We start from the raw sequence: 16,891 nt of genomic DNA, 5'->3' as shown, positions 1-16,891 counted from the left end.
TAGATGTGGGTAATTCAGAATTCATTATCCTTAGTGCAACGTCCACTGGCTCAATTAACTTTATACCAGGGGTGATTTTTATTATTGTTTTTCTTCGGGATTTCCAACCAAAGCAGAAGCAGAGCATCCATTTTGGGTAACTGGGCATCTCATTTGAGTTACTGTTCCAGGATGATCAGTAATTGGCTGGTTTTACCCCTCACAGACTGCGAAACTACAGAGAAAATAAAAAGCTATTTTAAATATATGCTTTTATTTGAGATACTTTAAAATCAACATGTGGCACAGAGCAAGGATGTAGGAACCTCCAAGGATATATCATCTGGGGGGACATTTTGTATCTCTAAGGTTAGAGGGCCACCAGCTTCTGTGGTAAAGTGAATTTCTCAAGGTTACAGGAGATTAAATAAGCATTCAGCTGGCTCAGCAGCAGGCTTCGGGTCAATCTGGATCATAATGGGGAAGAAAGTTGGAGCGCTGGCACTTCTTGTGCCAAGGGCACGACCACTGCTGCCCTGAGATCTGGTGAGGCACTGGCACAACTTTTCCTTGTTGCTGCTTGCCTTTGGGCTGGCCAAATGTGGGGAGCTGAGCTGCTAGAAAAGCTGGTACAGGGAGGGCATCTGGTACTTGTAACACCTTCCTTGGACTAAAACCTGTGCTGCAAGGGGAAATTAGGACTTATAGCTGCTTCCTAGCGAGTCAGTCAGGGAAACAGAAACTGTCCCTAGCAAAGTTGCCAGTGGCCCCTGCTGATTTTGTAGTTGCCACATTTCTTCTTCATGCACTTGGTTAATGAGCTCCAGCAATGAGTTACTGCTCAGGAGTTTCTGTTTCAGGGAATCTCCCCAAGAGGGATGCGCAGAGAGAAAGATTGGTTTCAGAGGTGGCATTACATGAGCTCAGAGATAATCCACCAGCTTAGAGGAGAACATGTGAAATGGTGTCACAAAAACTTTCCCACAACTTGACATAAAAGCCTCGGAGCCCAACAGCTGCTGCTCTGTGCGGCAAGAAGGGAGCCTATTCAGCAGCAGCACAATGGGGACGGAGCAGCAGAGCCTGCAGGAGGGCACTGAAGCCTTACCTGGGCCTAGAAATAAATGAGTTGCAGGGTGAGAGAGATATGTAGGCATGTGTGTGTGCATTCATGTTAAAATATGTCAACATATAGATGACCACACATAAATTAATGTAAGCACAAACAGGATTTACTTAGCACCTTTTCCATTTCAGTAAGAGACCCCAACCAAACCCCAGCATTACTTTACAGACTTTATCTGACAACTACCACACCTGTGTTGGTTCTTGCAGAGGGGATACTGAAGCTCACAGGAAGGTGAGTTGCACCGATGGGGTCTCAGAGCACACAGGGAGTCAATCTGGGAGCAGCACGGCTCTGACACGCTGCTGGCAGCTTTCTCCGTGCAGGTTGTGGGTGTAGAGGATGCAGGGAACACGCTGCTGCTGTTCTGTTCCCTTCTCCAGCTGTGTGCGGCTGCAGCTCGTAAAAGCAAGCAGCACTTGCATGGGCAGGGGCCAGGTTAGGTGCAGGCAGATCTGGTTCGAGTTTTGCAGCGTGAATCTCCGGGGGTGTTTATGGGATGCAGAGGGCAGCACCATTAACACCCCCAGGTGCAAGCACTGCTGGAGCAGAGGCTGCACCTCAGTACAGAAACCGAGCCCCTGCAAAACAAGGAGTCAGGAACTTGATTTCTAAGAATTTTGTGGGCTAAGTGAATTTGTTCTGTGTGTAGATGAAATAAAGGACTTAGAGCAAAACAAGTTTTGGGAAACAAGTGAAAAATCAGCATGTGAGGCTGACCTGAGCCCCACACTCAGATCTTCCTCCTCTCAGTTTGGTCGTGCAGGTGTTTGGAAGCAGCAACCTCAGGTGCTTGTCACAGGGCTTGAGAGTGTCCCAAAGAGGTGCCCGAGATCTCAAGGAGGAGACCAAAGTTCAAAAGAGGAACTTTTTGGAAAACTATGTGTATTTATGGTTTTTATGTATTTCTTTGCAGTGAGGCAAGCCAGAAAAGCACTTTTCTGTTTCAGCTGTGCCACACTCACCTAAGGGAGCACAACCGAGTGCCTTGCAGTGAGCACAAGGCAAAGGGGCTTACAGAAACCGTGTGCAGCCACGCACGTGTACGCGTGTGCCTCGGAGCGTCCCCGGAGGGACCTGCACGGAGCTGTTGGGGTCCTGCCATCAGTGACCAGCCTCCATGTCCCGGTGTGCCGGGAATGCCACTGACGTGCAGCAGTGCTCAGCAGCCCCTGCCCCGGATGGCCAGCTCTTTCCCAGCTTCTGAGGCGTAATTCGGATCCCGCTCTTTCACGCCCCACGCACTCCCCACCTGCTCATCTGGGAGAAGGTCATTATCCCCGGGCTATTCACTGCCAGCCGAGCATGCAAGAATAGCAGCTTCTCCCTTTGTGCTGCCCATCTCGCTGATTGGCCCTGCAGTGTGGGAAACTCCGCCGAGCCGCAGACCCACAGGCTCTCAGGGAAGCTGCGGGGTATAAATATAGGGTAAAGGCAGCTTCCAGCACCACGTTTCTCCCGGATTCCCACTCTGAGACCTTCCCTCCTCTCAGGACAGATGGCTCCCAGTGCTGTGTTCCTGGAGCCTGACAACCTGCTGACGCCAAAGGAGAAAAACAAAGTAAGTCCAGCCGCAGAGAGGCAGCTCAGAGCCACGCTCTCAGCTGTTCTCATAGCAAGTTACAGCAGCTGAGAAACTGTCCCGCGTTATTTGGGAACAGTGTGAGGTGGCAGAGATCTAACCGTGGGTCTCTTTTCCTTTGCTTTTTACAGCTCAGGAAGCCGGTGGTGGAGAAAATGCGCCGGGACCGGATTAACAGCAGCATTGAGCAGCTGAAGCTGCTCCTGGAGAAGGAGTTCCAGAGGCACCAGCCCAACTCCAAGCTGGAGAAAGCCGACATCCTGGAGATGACCGTCAGCTACCTGAAACAGCAGAGCCAGCTGCAGCTGAAGAGTGAGTATCGAGTTTACTTCAGTCTCCAGCTTAATATAAAGCTGTTACAGTTTTATAAATCTCTAGCCATGAACAACTGCTCTAAACTTCTATTTCTTTCCCCTCCCTCTTTTTTCTTCTAGCTGTAGCATCCTTCCATAAAAGCTCTCAGTTTGACTTCAGAGAGGGCTACTCTAGGTGTCTGCAAGAAGCTTTCCATTTCCTCTCTCTTCATAAAGTCCGAACTGAGACACAGACCAAGCTCTTAAGTCACTTCCAGAAGAGCCAGGCAGCAGCTCCAGAGGTTGCCTTTTCCCCCGGCAAGCCCAGCACCCTGAAGCAAGCATCTCCAAAAGACACTGGTACTCTCTGGAGGCCCTGGTAGTCAGGGGAGTCCTCGCTCCACGGACCTTTGCCTTTAGAGTCCAGAGGAAGGATCTGACTGCATCTGGTAGTCCAGCTCTGATCCTCTCTCCTGTAGGGAATACTATTTCCCCCTGTGTTTTATTTATGTGTGAAAAGAATGGCAGACTTCTGACTTTCATGGGAGCCTTTGGCAGAAGTTGAGGCATTCTGCTGAATATTGAAGCTGTGGGCACTGGTGGCACAGCACCCAGCATTGCCTGGTTGGGGGGCAATGTCTTCAGACTGGAGGAGGGTGTTTTGTAGATGTCACAGTTGTGACAGACGAGAATTGCTGTAGGAGAGATTTCTCTGATATGACCTGTACGAGCCATCGGCTTTTCTCTGGCTTGACTAGCAGCGCCTGTTTGCTCAGTCATCCTGGAGGATAAACGTACCACCCATCTGTTCACCCACACTTGGTTAAATGTCATTTCCCCCTGCTTGCTTATAACTTGTCCTGCATCACAGGTGGCTTTGTTCTGCCTTGGATTTCTCTCTATTGACCCTCTGATAGTCCTAGTGTATGAAGTGTGATGGATGAACAGGAGGTAGGAAACTATGTGGAATATTTCTACTGTTCTGCTGCTTTTTTCGATTTAGGAAAAGAGTCTGTTACTGCTTTATGTTAAAGAAAAGTGGTAGATAAGAAGCTTGATTGGTCAATGTTATACATTTTGGGTGTAAGCTGTGCTTTTTCTATCATTTTCATTATAATAATGATTGCTGTCTGTATTAAGTGGTGTAATTCATGGTGGATGGTGTTTCTCCCTCTCTTGGGACAGCCCTATGGCATGTGTGCATACCGTGTATGCGTCTCTGGGTTTGTAGAGAGCAATAAAATGCATCTGTGTGCAACTTCTGCTGGGTCCTGTCTCTGTGGGGTACGTGGCCACTTGGCCCCCTGAAAATACCACATGTCAGCCTTCCAAAGAAGCTTTCTGTGAAGTGAAAGGAGCTTATGTTCTTGTCTGCTATCTATATTCTCATGACTCCATCACCTTTACATCTTGAACCCACTGAGGTAAGCAGGAGCCGCTCACACGTTGTCCCAGCTGAATTGTACAGAGCTCCTCCTCAGGCACTGTGCCTCCCAGCCACCCAAAACCTCCTCACCTGGGTGGAAAAGCCTTACACCTGCCCACTGGGTGGCCCTACAGGCAGCAGCTGGGATCCAAGTCCTCCTTTCACCTGATTTTTTTCATCTGGCATTGAGGAAGCAGCCTGGATCACTGCAGTACTGGGCACCCTCTAATGCCTTCCTGTCACTTCTCTGAGATCTCAAAGCACGCTTTTGTTGTGCTTTGTCATTTTTGTTTTGCCACCAGCGTGCTTCCTTGGGTAGCAGTGACGCTGCTGGTAACGCTTGGTGGTGGTTTGGGAGCTGTAAAAGGCAGGCCCTGGATTCAGGTGGGAGGACCCAGCGAGGGGAGCAGATCCCTCCCCTCATCGGTAAGCAGCTCTGGAGGAGACACGGGGTCGTTGGCGTTTCTTCTTTCCTAATAGTTGTGACAACAGCCTGACCTTTGGGTAAGCTCATATTTAGGTGCAAAGCACTAAAAGCAGGTAAAACAGATGTGGTAGTTCTGCTGCTTGCGTGCGAACACAGCGGATGTTTTGGCTAGAAATCCCTCATCGAGTTGTGTTAGCCAACAATTTTATCAAGCTAAAGCCCTTGAAAAGTTTGTAAGAATTTTAATTTTTAGCCACCAGAGGGCACAGCTACCATAAAACCACCTTCCCGTGGTTGTGTTTCACTTTGTTTCAGTTCAGTCATCAGGTGTCGGCCAGTGCTGGAAAATCTCTTCTACCTCCCAGTTTCTCTCCATATGATGCTGTGACTGCTTATATGTGGACAGACAAATGGGGTAAGGTGTAAAGCACATTTAGAGAGTGTATTTTTTCCAACAGTGCTTCTGATCACACTGAAGGGTTTTGCTTACAAGATGCCCATGCAAAATGTGTATGACTTACTGAATACATCATAAAAAATCCATAGAAACACTCATTGGGTGAACAATTTTTTTTTCCTGACTTTTTCTCTGAATTAGTTCTTCGGCAGCTGGCTTATGCTTCATGGGGTTGGATGTTTTCCACCAAAACCACGTGGCTGACTGTAAAACCTGCTAGTGGTTTATTCCTGCTTGTTCTGCGATGCATGTTGTTGAAGGGTTATGTCCGTCCCTTAGTTAAAAGCTCTGAAAAAGTTTGAACAAACTTTCAAACCAAAGCCCCAAATGGCAAGAAGTCAGAGAACTGCCTGAAGAAGAGCCGAGTAGCACTGGGTCAGCCTTCTCCCCTGGAGAAGGGATTTGTCACGGCCTTCAGGCAGCAATTGTGGCTTTGTTTTTGCAAAGAGCCGTGTCCTCCAGCCCAATCATTGTTTGGCAACCAGCAGCTGGGGACGACTGATGTACGACAGGAATTTCCTGCGCTTCCTCTTCCCTCTTGTCCGCAGCACCTTATTTCCCAGGCACATACAGAGAACTCATGTTGGGAATCAGCTGAAGTGCAAACCATGCCACAGAAGCAGTGTGGGTGGCATCTACAGAAGGCGTGGGTTTTACGTACTGGAGTTTGAAAAATCTTGCTCGTGTTTAATCTTTTGGTCTGTTTTAGGAGTTGGAGCCTGCTCTGTCGCCAGGTGGCAGCATGGGAGCAGGAAAGGGTTCCCTTCCCCTCCTGGAAAACATCAGAAGGGAATCTGCTTTTCCTGGATGTGTAACAGAGCCTCTGTGATGCTTAAATACCTAGGAATGTAAAACAAAATCAGCTCTGCAGCAAAACACCTCTGTGAACAGAATTTTCCACTAGGATGAGGTATTTTCTGCAGGAGCTTCCAATTTCTGCCCCATTACCTGCATTTGTTTGCTCTTGTGGTTGAGGCTGTGTAGGGTTGGGGGTAAGGGGTGGTGGAGGGGCTGGGCTGGGGGCTGTTCACCCATGTCTCTAAGGACAGACACAAACAGGTCTTACACAGAACATAGTCTGGAAGCAGCCATAAATAACAGAAGCAGTACAGTGTGTGAGTGTTTCATTTTGGGACAGCTTCATTCTTAACTAATGTGAAATGCATTATTTACTCGTGCAGGTAACAGGAAAAAGATGGTCACACACAGGGCTCCCCAGGTGACTACGTTCCTTTGAAAATACCTGAGAAGTCATCACAGCTCTACGACTGCTGAGGAAAGCATGAAACCTCAGGTAGGAGCACCACGAGTTACTTGGTCAGGTCTCTGCGTGCTGGCTCCTTGCTCTTGCTGGCTTGCACTCTGCTGCTGATGCTCTGTAAAACTGTTGTGTGAACGATACTTTTTTTTTTCCAACCTTGTCTCGAGACTGCCAGCCAGACGCTACCTCAGTCGTGTGTTCAGACTTATCTGTCTAAAACACTGTGGTATGCCAGGCTTCAGATTAGGAGAAGTTGTTGTAACTGCTGCAGCAATGCTCTCCAAATTTAGAGGGGAAGAATAGCAGCTTGTTGGACTTGAGCAGCAGCTTTCTAAACAAGGAAGGCTGTCTGAAGTTCCTCTTAGATGCTTACTCACACATGAATTAAAGTGAAACTGTTTGCATTTGCTTCCTGAGACCTGAGAGGTGGGAATGGGACAGTCAACAAGTCACTGCTGCTTTTCCTATGGAAAAGGCAAGTTTTCTTAGGTTAAACAAGGTTCTGAATTTGGGAGGCAGAAGAATAAGTTTCTAAGTATCAGCGTTAAATTTTTGCAAATGTCCATGAGAGAAGGGGGTGTACCTTACAAATGAACTTTTTTTTTCTCCTTAGAAAGATGTCCTTTCACTATCCATTTTTGTTTTGAAAAACCTTGGCTGAGGTCTGGCTTAAGCTACAAAAAGCTTCTTCCTTCTAGATTCTCTCTCCTTCTAAAGATGTAACTCCAAATAGTAAATTTGTTTTAGTTATGCCCATTTTGCCTCACAAAACTATAAACCCTTTTGATTTACTGTGTTGGCCATTTGACTTCCCAAATACTCATAAGAGGCGGGTGTGGGCACTGTGGTTTGAGATGATCTGGGGTGTTATTCCTCTGCAGGTGGGACTTCTTGAACACACCATTCCCAGAGAAGATGCCGTTGCTGCAGTCTCAGTGCGGTGTGCTGCACACAGGCAAGTAAGGGAAACACTTTTTTCTTTTACAGTGACTGCCGGGGCCCTGGGGAAATGAAATAAGAGCCAAATTTGCTATCTGTAAGAACATCTCAGCGGCAGAAAATAAATGAACAAAAGGTTCCTGTACCAAGAGGTGCAGAAGTTCCTTGTATCTGTCTAAATACCTGTGTGTAGGAGCTATATGTAATTTTATGAAGGCTTTTTTATTTCCCCCCTCCAGGCTGCTAAGTGGCTGGGGTCCTAGCTTTTTGTGCTCTTCTCAGTTTTGGAAAAACTCAAACCCTCAGTCTGCCAAGTGCCAGAGCCCTCTCACAATTTGTGTGGTGCCCTGGGGCAGCTGGGCTAGCACCAAACCCACCCGCGGGGACCCCCCTGGTGATGGGGTGCACCTAGGACAGAAAGATGCCTGCGTGCAGCCAAGTTGCTCCGTGATCCACTAAGCACCAAAGTCCGACCAGGCTCCAGAAAGGCAACCTGCTGCAGAGCAGCAACTTACTTGGAGCTCGTGTCTCTTCTCGTGTCATCAAGGTTGCTGGTAGCTATCATGATGTAGGGGCTGTGACTGCGGAGGGGATTTATGACCGCAGTAGGGGTGAAATAAGAGGGCACGTGTGGGACCATGATGGGTGGTTGTAGCTTATGCACTTGGGCTGTGCTGGCAAAGACAGAAAGCAACAGATGGAGAGATTCTTCTGCAGGTGGGAGGCATAATAAACTTAGAAGAGAAAAATAAAGTAACTTCCATGTGCTTTAATAATAACTTGGAATAAAACCTCCCAGGCACATTTTAATTATCCCTTTAGCAGTTGCATGTGCCAGAACTTCTAATGGCACATCTCCAGAGCTTAATGATTTTGCAGAGTAATTAAATTGTCAGCCATGTGAACCTCCTCCACCTGACCTCTGCACAGTTGTGTGCTGGTTCCCTTGCTTGGCATATATATACTGTTGTCACTTGCCTGAGTTTCCCAGCAGTAGGCAGTGACTGCCTAGCAGTCGCGTATCAGATGGTTTCACAGTCCCTCTGCTAAGACTCCAGTGAATGAATATAAAATAATTCTCTAGGCCAGAACTGCCATGTGAAGGTAGTAATCCAGGACAACAGCTTGTGCTTTCAGACAAGGATTAGATGCAAATCTGACCAGCCCAAGGACCATTTCAAGTAACTATATAGTACTTAAGTTAATACCACTGTAATATTTGTAGCATACTTATAGCTCTTATAGTCCAGTTAAAACTGTTTATAGCACTGTATTATCAGTCACAACTTTGGCAGACTCTTCTTTTGTAACTGCATGGTTTTGCTCTTGCGCATAATTCTGAATTGTCTCATGAGTAAAGGACCTTTCCAGCAGGTTGGGAATGCACTGGGATATATAACCTGCTCCCCAGCCATCATTACTCTTGTGTTTCTTGCAGTGAAGTCAGGAGGTCACCAAATAATGGAAAAAGAGCATGGAAAAATGAAGCAAAAATGAAGCCACAAGGACTCTCTGTTCTCCATACTGCTTACTTGTGGTAAACTTGCCTTCATGCATTAGTAGTCCTGTATGTTTGCTGCATCACTACAAACACAAGTACGTACGATATGCATCAAGACACCATGCCAGATTCTATCCTTAAGTTTGTGATACTGTTCGTGTTGGCAATTAACAGAATGTGTTGGTTTCTGTGTGTGTTGGTTTTGTTTATTTCCATATATTCTCTTGGATTTTACATCAAAAGCTTTTCAAGTTCTTCATCAAATTTGCTTCTCCTTACTGTCCCTTAAGTATTCCAATTGTATGTTATCCAGAGGTACAGTTACTAGAGACTTAGCAGACAAATTACTGCTCAGTGTAGTATATAAAATGTCTCTCTCCTTATAATAACCCTAGAATAAAAACATTTTCATGATGGTAAGTAAACTACTGATAGCTGTTATGAAATCTGTATTTGCCAGATTAATCTAGACCTAACTGTTATTGTTCAGCTCTGAACAAAGCTGGCAAAAGGAACATAATGTTCAGAGCATAGCAGGACTCCCTTTAGAGCCCCAGGGAGAGCTCCTTTCTCTCAGAACAAACTGGGAAAATGGGTGTCTATTACTGTGGTATGTGGGGGGAAATTGAAGGCATCTCAAGGCCAGGATGCTTTTCTTGGAGAGTCCTGATGCACCGTGAACACCAGGCTCTTAAAGGTACACGAAGACAGAGGAAAGAAATGCACTTTGGCTGGCTTAGCTTACTGGAAGAGCCATGTGAAGGTGTTAGATAAACAAGGGAAACATTTTTATTGCCTGAATAAGAAATTCAGCTTTACTATGCACATGCAGCATGGCATGGAAAGTCAGAGTAAATGAAGATAGACAAAGTGCAGATAAATACAGTTTATTTTGCCTGCCACCATACACATATAATCAAGTTACAAAAGCTGATTTGTCAGAGCACTTGACTATCTTGTGACCAGTCATTTAATGCTAAAATAAATTAAACTTCTTCAGATAGGAAACAGTAGTCAAATGATCTATCAGTAAGAATCAGTTTTAGATGTGATAACGGTTAACCTCACTTAATGCCCAGGACAAAGCTTGGACAGCATTTCATTCTACAGGTTTTAGGTCATGTTGGTAGCTACATAGATAACACCTCAGAAACAATAAAGTTTCTAGCCTATTACATGTATAATCCAATCCAGAAACAAATGCTAACCTAGTCTCTATGACAGTTTTAACAAGATATGGGCCAAGAACATTTGGATCATTCAAGAGCAAAACTACTTTGTTGTTGCAGTGGATAAAAAACAAAATGGAACATTACTAGGCTTGCTTTCAACATCTAGTTGCAAGCACCTTAAAGCACTGTTGTTATGCAGAACTTAGTCTTAATTCTCACTAGTTTGTTGGTGTGTTGGCCTCTTACCTCCCTGATGATGGCCGGCGTAAAATGATGTAATATGCAGGAAGCCTTTTAGGGCACTAGAATCCCAATGGTCTCCTGCTACTTCTGCAGTCTCGCGGCATTGTTCTAGTTCTGGATGGAGTCAGAAGCCAGTCAGTTTGAACCAAAACTTCATTAATGTCTAAGCTATCCATTTGTGTCTGTTACTTCTTAGCTTTAACTTGCATCCCCTCTGCTAAAGGACACCAAGCCACGCGTAAGACAGGGGGCAAATAAACATTACTGGGCAGAAATCAGAAGCTCCTGAAGAAAATACTTCACCCTACTGAAAAAATTCTGCTCACAGAGGTGTTTTGCTGCAGATCTGATCCCATTTTTCCTAGGTAGAGGAATACATGCCTGGTTCTGTAAAGGCTTCCTTTGAGAGCTTTTGAGCCATTTAAGTGAGCTTAATCCCGGTGTAGAATAACAATTTTGTTTGTTCTGGAAAGGGCTCAAGTGCAATTCTCCCCAGTTAATAGACACAGCTTTAACATAAAAACAAATGCAATTTAGGCTGCATTTCCTTGAAGAGGCCTGTGTATGTAGTCATCTGAGGTGCAGCACAGAAACGAATTAGATGTGAAACAATTTTCCTCTATTAGCTGAGGTGAAAGCCAAATTCTGTGCTTTGTGTAAGACTTGTTTGCAGTAGGCAACTTTACTAGTGAGTGCTGAACAGTCTGTTCTTAATCTTTTGAAGAGAGATTAAAGGAATAAACCTGCAACTCAACCCTATGTAAGTACTATTCTCTCTTCTATACTTAACTCAGACTTTGAAGGGCACAGATGAGTGGTTAATCCCTGAGGTAGCACTGATTCTCTGACAAAGTAATCTTCCAAGATTACTTTGAAGATAGAAGTAAGATGCCATTGAACTATATATTCCCAGCTACAGTAAAAGCTGCAATTTATCTGCAACTTGATTTCACTGTAGCAGATAAAACGAACAAAGTTTAGAGGGCTTCATTCAGTGATCTATCCAGCTCTTGTTGTCAAATAGGCCAGAATACTTCAGTGGGTCATCTCTGTTGGGCAAAGCTTTTCCTCTTAAGTGATTTTTGCTTCATTCCCTGTTGTGTAGGCGATCAAACCTCTTGTTAGTGGTGTGCAAACAAAATAAGTGAAGCAAATGAGCAGTGTGATTTGGCACTTCATGAGCTAAGTACTTGTAGTTACTATCTCGCTTTCCAGCGATTCCTGTGCTAGAAAGAAAAAGCATTTGCTGGAAGAGTATTTAAAATGCACTATTAAGTGTTGGCAGTTTAAAATAGTATCATCGTATTAGAAAAGTTACTTAAAAAGCCACCCTAATGTTTCTATAGCAAAATCCTTGCTAAATTGGCTACTGTGGTTTTGTTTTAATTAAAATTTAACATTTGTCATATTTTCAAGTGTAAATACTGAAAAATAGACTATGGCAAAATGATCAGGCTTGGGATTAAAACTACTTAATTGTTTCCATTCAATTGTTTGCCCAAAATAATTTTATACACTTCTACAAGAATAAGCATCTTTTAAAATATATCTTTGAAGGAAGAGACCCTGTAGTTTTATCCATAACAATAGAATTTCTACTCCTAAAATTGATCTTTCTACCTAGTAATACCTCACTTTAAGGTCATGATACAGTTGCTCTTTGGAGCAGAAGAACTCAAACAGGAGAGTGCAGTTCTGCATTAAGTCAGCAGCTGACAGGCATTTTAACATACAGCTCATTTTGTAACATATCAAGACAAATAGCAATCTCTTACATCAAAGCAGTAATCAAAGTGAAAGTAGACAGATAATATGAGAATTTCAACTAGCTCTAATCTGAACCTGGGAAGAATGCACCAGAAACGGTATCGGAATACTAGAAAACAGTTCAGTGAAACACCTCAAACAGGTTTGCTGAATCTCAGAAGGCGCAGTTGTAGGACATATTAAAAGTATTGTTCCTTTCTGAAAAATAGATCTGTAGTTGCTTGTTGGTTTGTCTTTTATTTTTAAGAATTAGTCTTTGTAACCCTGATGTGGTATCTTAGTAACAGTCAGGATGTCATTTCAAACAGTCATGTCTGTTCTGGAGCATACTGTGGCTTTCAGCACAGCCCCTCAGTCACTGAGATTCTTTCGCACTTCCCAGTGGAACCATGAGAGCTTGAGTGCTGTAGTTTCCTTGATTCAAACTACAGTAGCTGCACCATTGGCCTTGGCTGTGACTGAACGGGAAAACATCAGGCACGTCATTGGCAAAAACTGTTCACTGTGTCACCAGAGTATCTGTCATTCTTGCCAGTGTTCCTTTGGTTACCAAACTCTGCATTTTTCTGCGGGATGCATGGATGTGCCTTTTTTACAGTGGAACACCTCTGAGAAGGCTTCGAAGTTCTGCAGAGATCCCATCACCCTGAACAAAGAGAAGGAACTTATTTATGTGGATGCACTGCATGGAGACCACTGCTCTGGAAAACAGAAAGCTATGTCCATGAGGTGATTTACAGTCAGATAACCCAGTTCCAGTCTCAGAGCATGAGGTGCCAGCTCTGCAAGAAGAACACAGCTCATGCAGCTAATTAAGAGCTACAACAAGTATTCTGTGTAAGATGGCAAACTCACCAGGCTAAGTAAAGGAATGTACTCTTCAGCAGCATCCTACTGTGGCAGGATTTCTGAAAGTTAGCCTATGTTTATCTTGTCTGTCAGCAGCCAGCTACTAGCAATGAGCCGCTCTCTCCTTTTGTGCTGTATTGGTGCAAGGCATTGAACCAAGCGATGCTATCAGTAAATAAACCCACCTGTACTTCAGAGGGCTGTGAACATCTGTCTTTATTGACTGGCTGGCATATTCTGGTCTGTAGGAACCACACCAAACCTAGACAAGGAAAATTGATCATTAGTGGGTCAGTATTAAAGGGAATTCAATTCTGATACCTTCTCCCTGTTTTTCAATTTTTTTTTTTTTTCTAAGAGACATCCCATTTGGTACAATATAGTTGGGAATATGTTTTATAGAGGAAGCAGAATAGATACAACAACTTTCCAAGCAGAACTCAACACTGATTTTCTCTCTAAACTCTAGACTAACCCGATTTATACTTTCACATAGCATGTAGTGGGTATCCAAGGGTTATTACCTGGGCAAAGTTGAGGAAGAAAAGCTGTTTGTGGGACAGATTTAGTCCAGGCAACTTCGGTTCCTTCCCTTCCCGTTCCAGCCATTTTAAATAAGCCTAAAAATTATCACAGATTCAATTCAGAGAATGGCTTATTCAAACATGATGAGTATTTCGAATGTTACTTTGGGGCTAGAGATTTCAGTCATACTGTATGTGAACCCAGCATGTCTGCCATTCTGTATTTTCCTAATTTTCATCTTTCTGCTACAAAGAGAATGATTAATTTTATGGGGGGAAAAAAAAAAGTCAGAAGCATTCTGTTGACTTCTCTATACAAATACACCAAGATAATTTGCACTCAGGTTCTGAAGCAATCTTTGAACTGAAAGCTGTTTGTGAAAAAGGGAAAAATACCATACTTTCACATGGAAAGAAGAGTTTCAGATTAGTAGCTGTTACTGGCCAGAAGCTGTGTGTGTTCTTTAGGGAGATGCCTGGAGCTGTCTTTGAGTTTCTTCAGCAAGGTGGTGTACACCGTTTTACTGCTCTGACGGACTATTGGTTTGCTGCTGCGTCTCAGGAAGCAAGCCTGCCCATGTGTGACAGCTGGTGACAGATGTTAGATCAATAAAGCAACTCAGACCAAATGCCTGTGACTGCAGTTTGAAGTAAAATCACCAGCTTTCATCTGACTTCTTTCTGTTGGAATTTTTGTATCTGGAAATAAAGTGTTAAATCTTCTCCACGCTTCTGTACTGATGATTTCTGTGTCTTCAGGTAACTGCTTATAAAATATCAGGTAATAATCTTGCTCAATGTTAAATCCATTACCTCTTATTGTTACACATTAATTGGCCAATTTTCTTTTTTTAGCTATATTGACATAATGGAGACAAGTTAATGTGTCCTCATGCTGGTTAATTTCAAAGGCTCTATTACCTTATCCCTGTAGATGCTGAGGTAGTTCCAAAGCACACAAAATGTAAAAAGTAGAGCTGAGGGTAAAAATACATTCAATACCACAGAGCCTCTGAAGATCCGTGTGCAGGACATTATGTTGTACCACACCACTCTTCCACGTTTGTAATACCTTTCAGAACCAAGTACATATTCATTTTAATGAAGTAATTAATTCTAATGGCGTTCCTCAAGAGTCACAATTGTCAGTTTAGATTTCTAAAAACTCAGAATATTCTTCCATAAACACCCTTAACTATCACTGTATTCAAAACACTGGAGACAAGAAGTTTTCCCATGATATCTGTTAAGATCTGTCTTAGAAAAGAACATTCCATGCTCACACCCGAGCTCCACGTGGAAAGAGCCTTTGTGCCAATAAATGCCATGTTCCTATTCGTGACGATGGTTTGTGAACCTGGAAGATGGTTCATCAGCATTCCCTGATGCTAGACACTGTCTTCCCCCCATGTAGCAGGAGAAATAGGATGATTATGCAATGGTGTTTTTAACAGATAATATCATGCTGAACAACATTGGTTTTCAGCTGCAGCATGGACGTTGTGCCCTGACATACCAGTTGCATTCCTTTTATTTTCAAATTCCTCTTATTTTCAAAGTAACTGACTGACTGAAACAACCTTTTTACCTTGGAAATAGGCAGGTAGTTCTGAGACTAAATATTCTTGCATTTTTATTCTACTTACTAGCAGAATAAATAGCAGCAAGGTAGAAGAAACTTCTGTCTGTTATCTTCCTAAAGCTATTAAAACAAAGCAAGCAACAAAACGAGCTAGAATTTTAGAGACGTACTTCGGTAGATATGCTCTGTATCCCTCTCGGGAAGGAGAGGGTACATCTAAATATTCTTTTCACATCCTACCTGACGTGTCACTTTTGAGATCAAAGATGAAAAGTGTGAGAGAAAAACCTGGAAAAAAACAGTTGCTCTGCTTCATAATATCACAAAATGGTACTGCCATGAAATTAATGCTCTGTTGCTGTGTGACAAGCTGTTTGAAGTTGTAGCTGCCATTTTCAGATTAGAGGCTTTAGAAAATGGAAGGTGCTTTACCTTTTTCCTCCCTAACACCGTACCTATTTATGAACATGGCCCTTGTTTACCTGAGACCAAAGTATGCAGCATCAAGCATTGTAGTACACCAAATTATGGCTGGGATACTTAGGTGTTCTTCTCCTGGGTGAAAGAATGCCATCAGTCCTACTGGGTTTGGATCTATTGGGACATAAGCTTCCGGATATGTAACTGAGGCTTCCAGTTTTAGAATAGGGCAGTAACATGTCAGTTGTCAAATTGTCTATGCTATAAAAAGCAGCCCCATTGCTGGATCTCGGGGGTAAAATTAACTCACAGTATATTTGAGAGTTACCTTATAAGCCTGTCGGACTCCTCCATTATCTGCAATGTTTTCTCCTAACGTGCTTATTCCACTGACCTGTAAAAGAACAATCATTTGTTTCCTCTGCAGCCAGTAACATCAGTAACCCTAAAAACCATAAAACCACAAGCTGAAGCACTGTCATAAAGCACAGATAGAAAGTCATGTCTGGAACAGAAGGTAGCAGTGACTTTGTGCTAGGACAAAGAAATTAAAATTAAAAAATGAATAGGGTAAAAGCCATAGATTAGAAGAATTTGAACCAAGTGCTTGAGCTTGCTGTTTCAATATCCATTTCCTCCAAAGAATCAAAAGATCCTAAATATGCCTGTTTCTGGGAATGATACTTACATTTTGTCCTCCAGCCAGCTCCCATGTGTAGTTCCCATACTGATAAACCATACAGCGAGACTGCTCCTTGAAATGCATGGCTGAGAAATTGCTCCACCAGTCAAACATATTTCCATCTTTATCAAAATTCCTACCTATGTGAAAAATCCAAGGAAAAAAGGTTAGCTTTGAGCCAGAGTTTGTTAATCACAGCAGCTGCTCTTCCAGTGCAGCACCTGTTTCTTCTTAATGCTCAAGTCACGCCACCTCCTCTTCTTTCCTCCTTTGATTTAGAAGGACTGTGCTCTAGAAATTTACCAGAAATGTTTTTGGTGCAGTTGATTCTCCTCTGGCACAAGAGTACAGATAAAATTTATTGTGTTCCTTTCTTCTATTCTCTATTATTCTACGATACGTTGTTCGGCTGGCAGCCCTGACCTCAGTTAGGACACTAAGGTCCAGTTTTATTTCAAACTGGATTACCCAGACATCATGTAACAAAACAAAACTTGCTACCTTCTTTTGAGGTGTCTAAGGTGCTTATTTTGTGTATCCATGTGATTATATGAACTAAGGTTCATAAAGAATTAATTATTTTGCCACAACAGGGGAAAGATGGAATTACAGTTCTGGAGTTGGTGTTCTCAGCTCTCTTGCTAAAGCATTCTTTTTATTT

At 43.5% G+C, this 16,891-nt stretch overlaps 2 protein-coding genes across 2 annotated transcripts in view; one reads left to right on the top strand and one right to left on the bottom strand.

The window, feature by feature from the left end:
* The first annotated feature begins 2,346 nt into the window (after positions 1 to 2,346).
* Positions 2,347 to 3,541, top strand: LOC311217758 (transcription factor HES-5-like). The gene is made up of 3 exons (XM_084300027.1): positions 2,347 to 2,666; positions 2,819 to 2,999; positions 3,122 to 3,541. The coding sequence occupies exons 1-3, from the start codon at positions 2,604 to 2,606 to the stop codon at positions 3,361 to 3,363; spliced, it is 486 nt and encodes a 161-aa protein (XP_084156153.1). The 5' UTR covers positions 2,347 to 2,603; the 3' UTR covers positions 3,364 to 3,541.
* A 6,321-nt stretch (positions 3,542 to 9,862) lies between these two features.
* Positions 9,863 to 16,891, bottom strand: part of MMEL1 (membrane metalloendopeptidase like 1) — a 29,204-nt gene continuing 22,175 nt past the window's right edge. Inside the window, exons 19-23 of the mRNA XM_084300251.1 lie at positions 16,237 to 16,370; positions 15,877 to 15,942; positions 13,547 to 13,642; positions 13,208 to 13,284; positions 9,863 to 12,819 (exon numbers count right to left, since the gene is read on the bottom strand). Of these exons, the coding sequence (XP_084156377.1) occupies positions 12,720 to 12,819; positions 13,208 to 13,284; positions 13,547 to 13,642; positions 15,877 to 15,942; positions 16,237 to 16,370 (473 nt within the window). The 3' untranslated portion in view covers positions 9,863 to 12,719. The remainder of the gene's footprint in view (positions 12,820 to 13,207; positions 13,285 to 13,546; positions 13,643 to 15,876; positions 15,943 to 16,236; positions 16,371 to 16,891) is intronic.

The sequence above is a fragment of the Netta rufina genome (assembly GCF_964035555.1).
Source record: "Netta rufina genome assembly, chromosome: 22".
Taxonomy (NCBI): Eukaryota; Metazoa; Chordata; class Aves; order Anseriformes; family Anatidae; genus Netta; species Netta rufina.
This window is presented reverse-complemented; position numbering and strand designations above follow the sequence as displayed.

Excerpts from the sequence above, each read along its gene's own strand:
- LOC311217758 (XM_084300027.1), top strand. The coding sequence starts at position 2,604 with ATGGCTCCCAGTGCTGTGTTCCTGGAGCCTGACAACCTGCTGACGCCA. Across the intron at positions 2,667-2,818 it reads CGCCAAAGGAGAAAAACAAA|CTCAGGAAGCCGGTGGTGGA; the intron begins GTAAGTCCAGCC and ends TGCTTTTTACAG. Across the intron at positions 3,000-3,121 it reads GAGCCAGCTGCAGCTGAAGA|CTGTAGCATCCTTCCATAAA; the intron begins GTGAGTATCGAG and ends TTTTTCTTCTAG.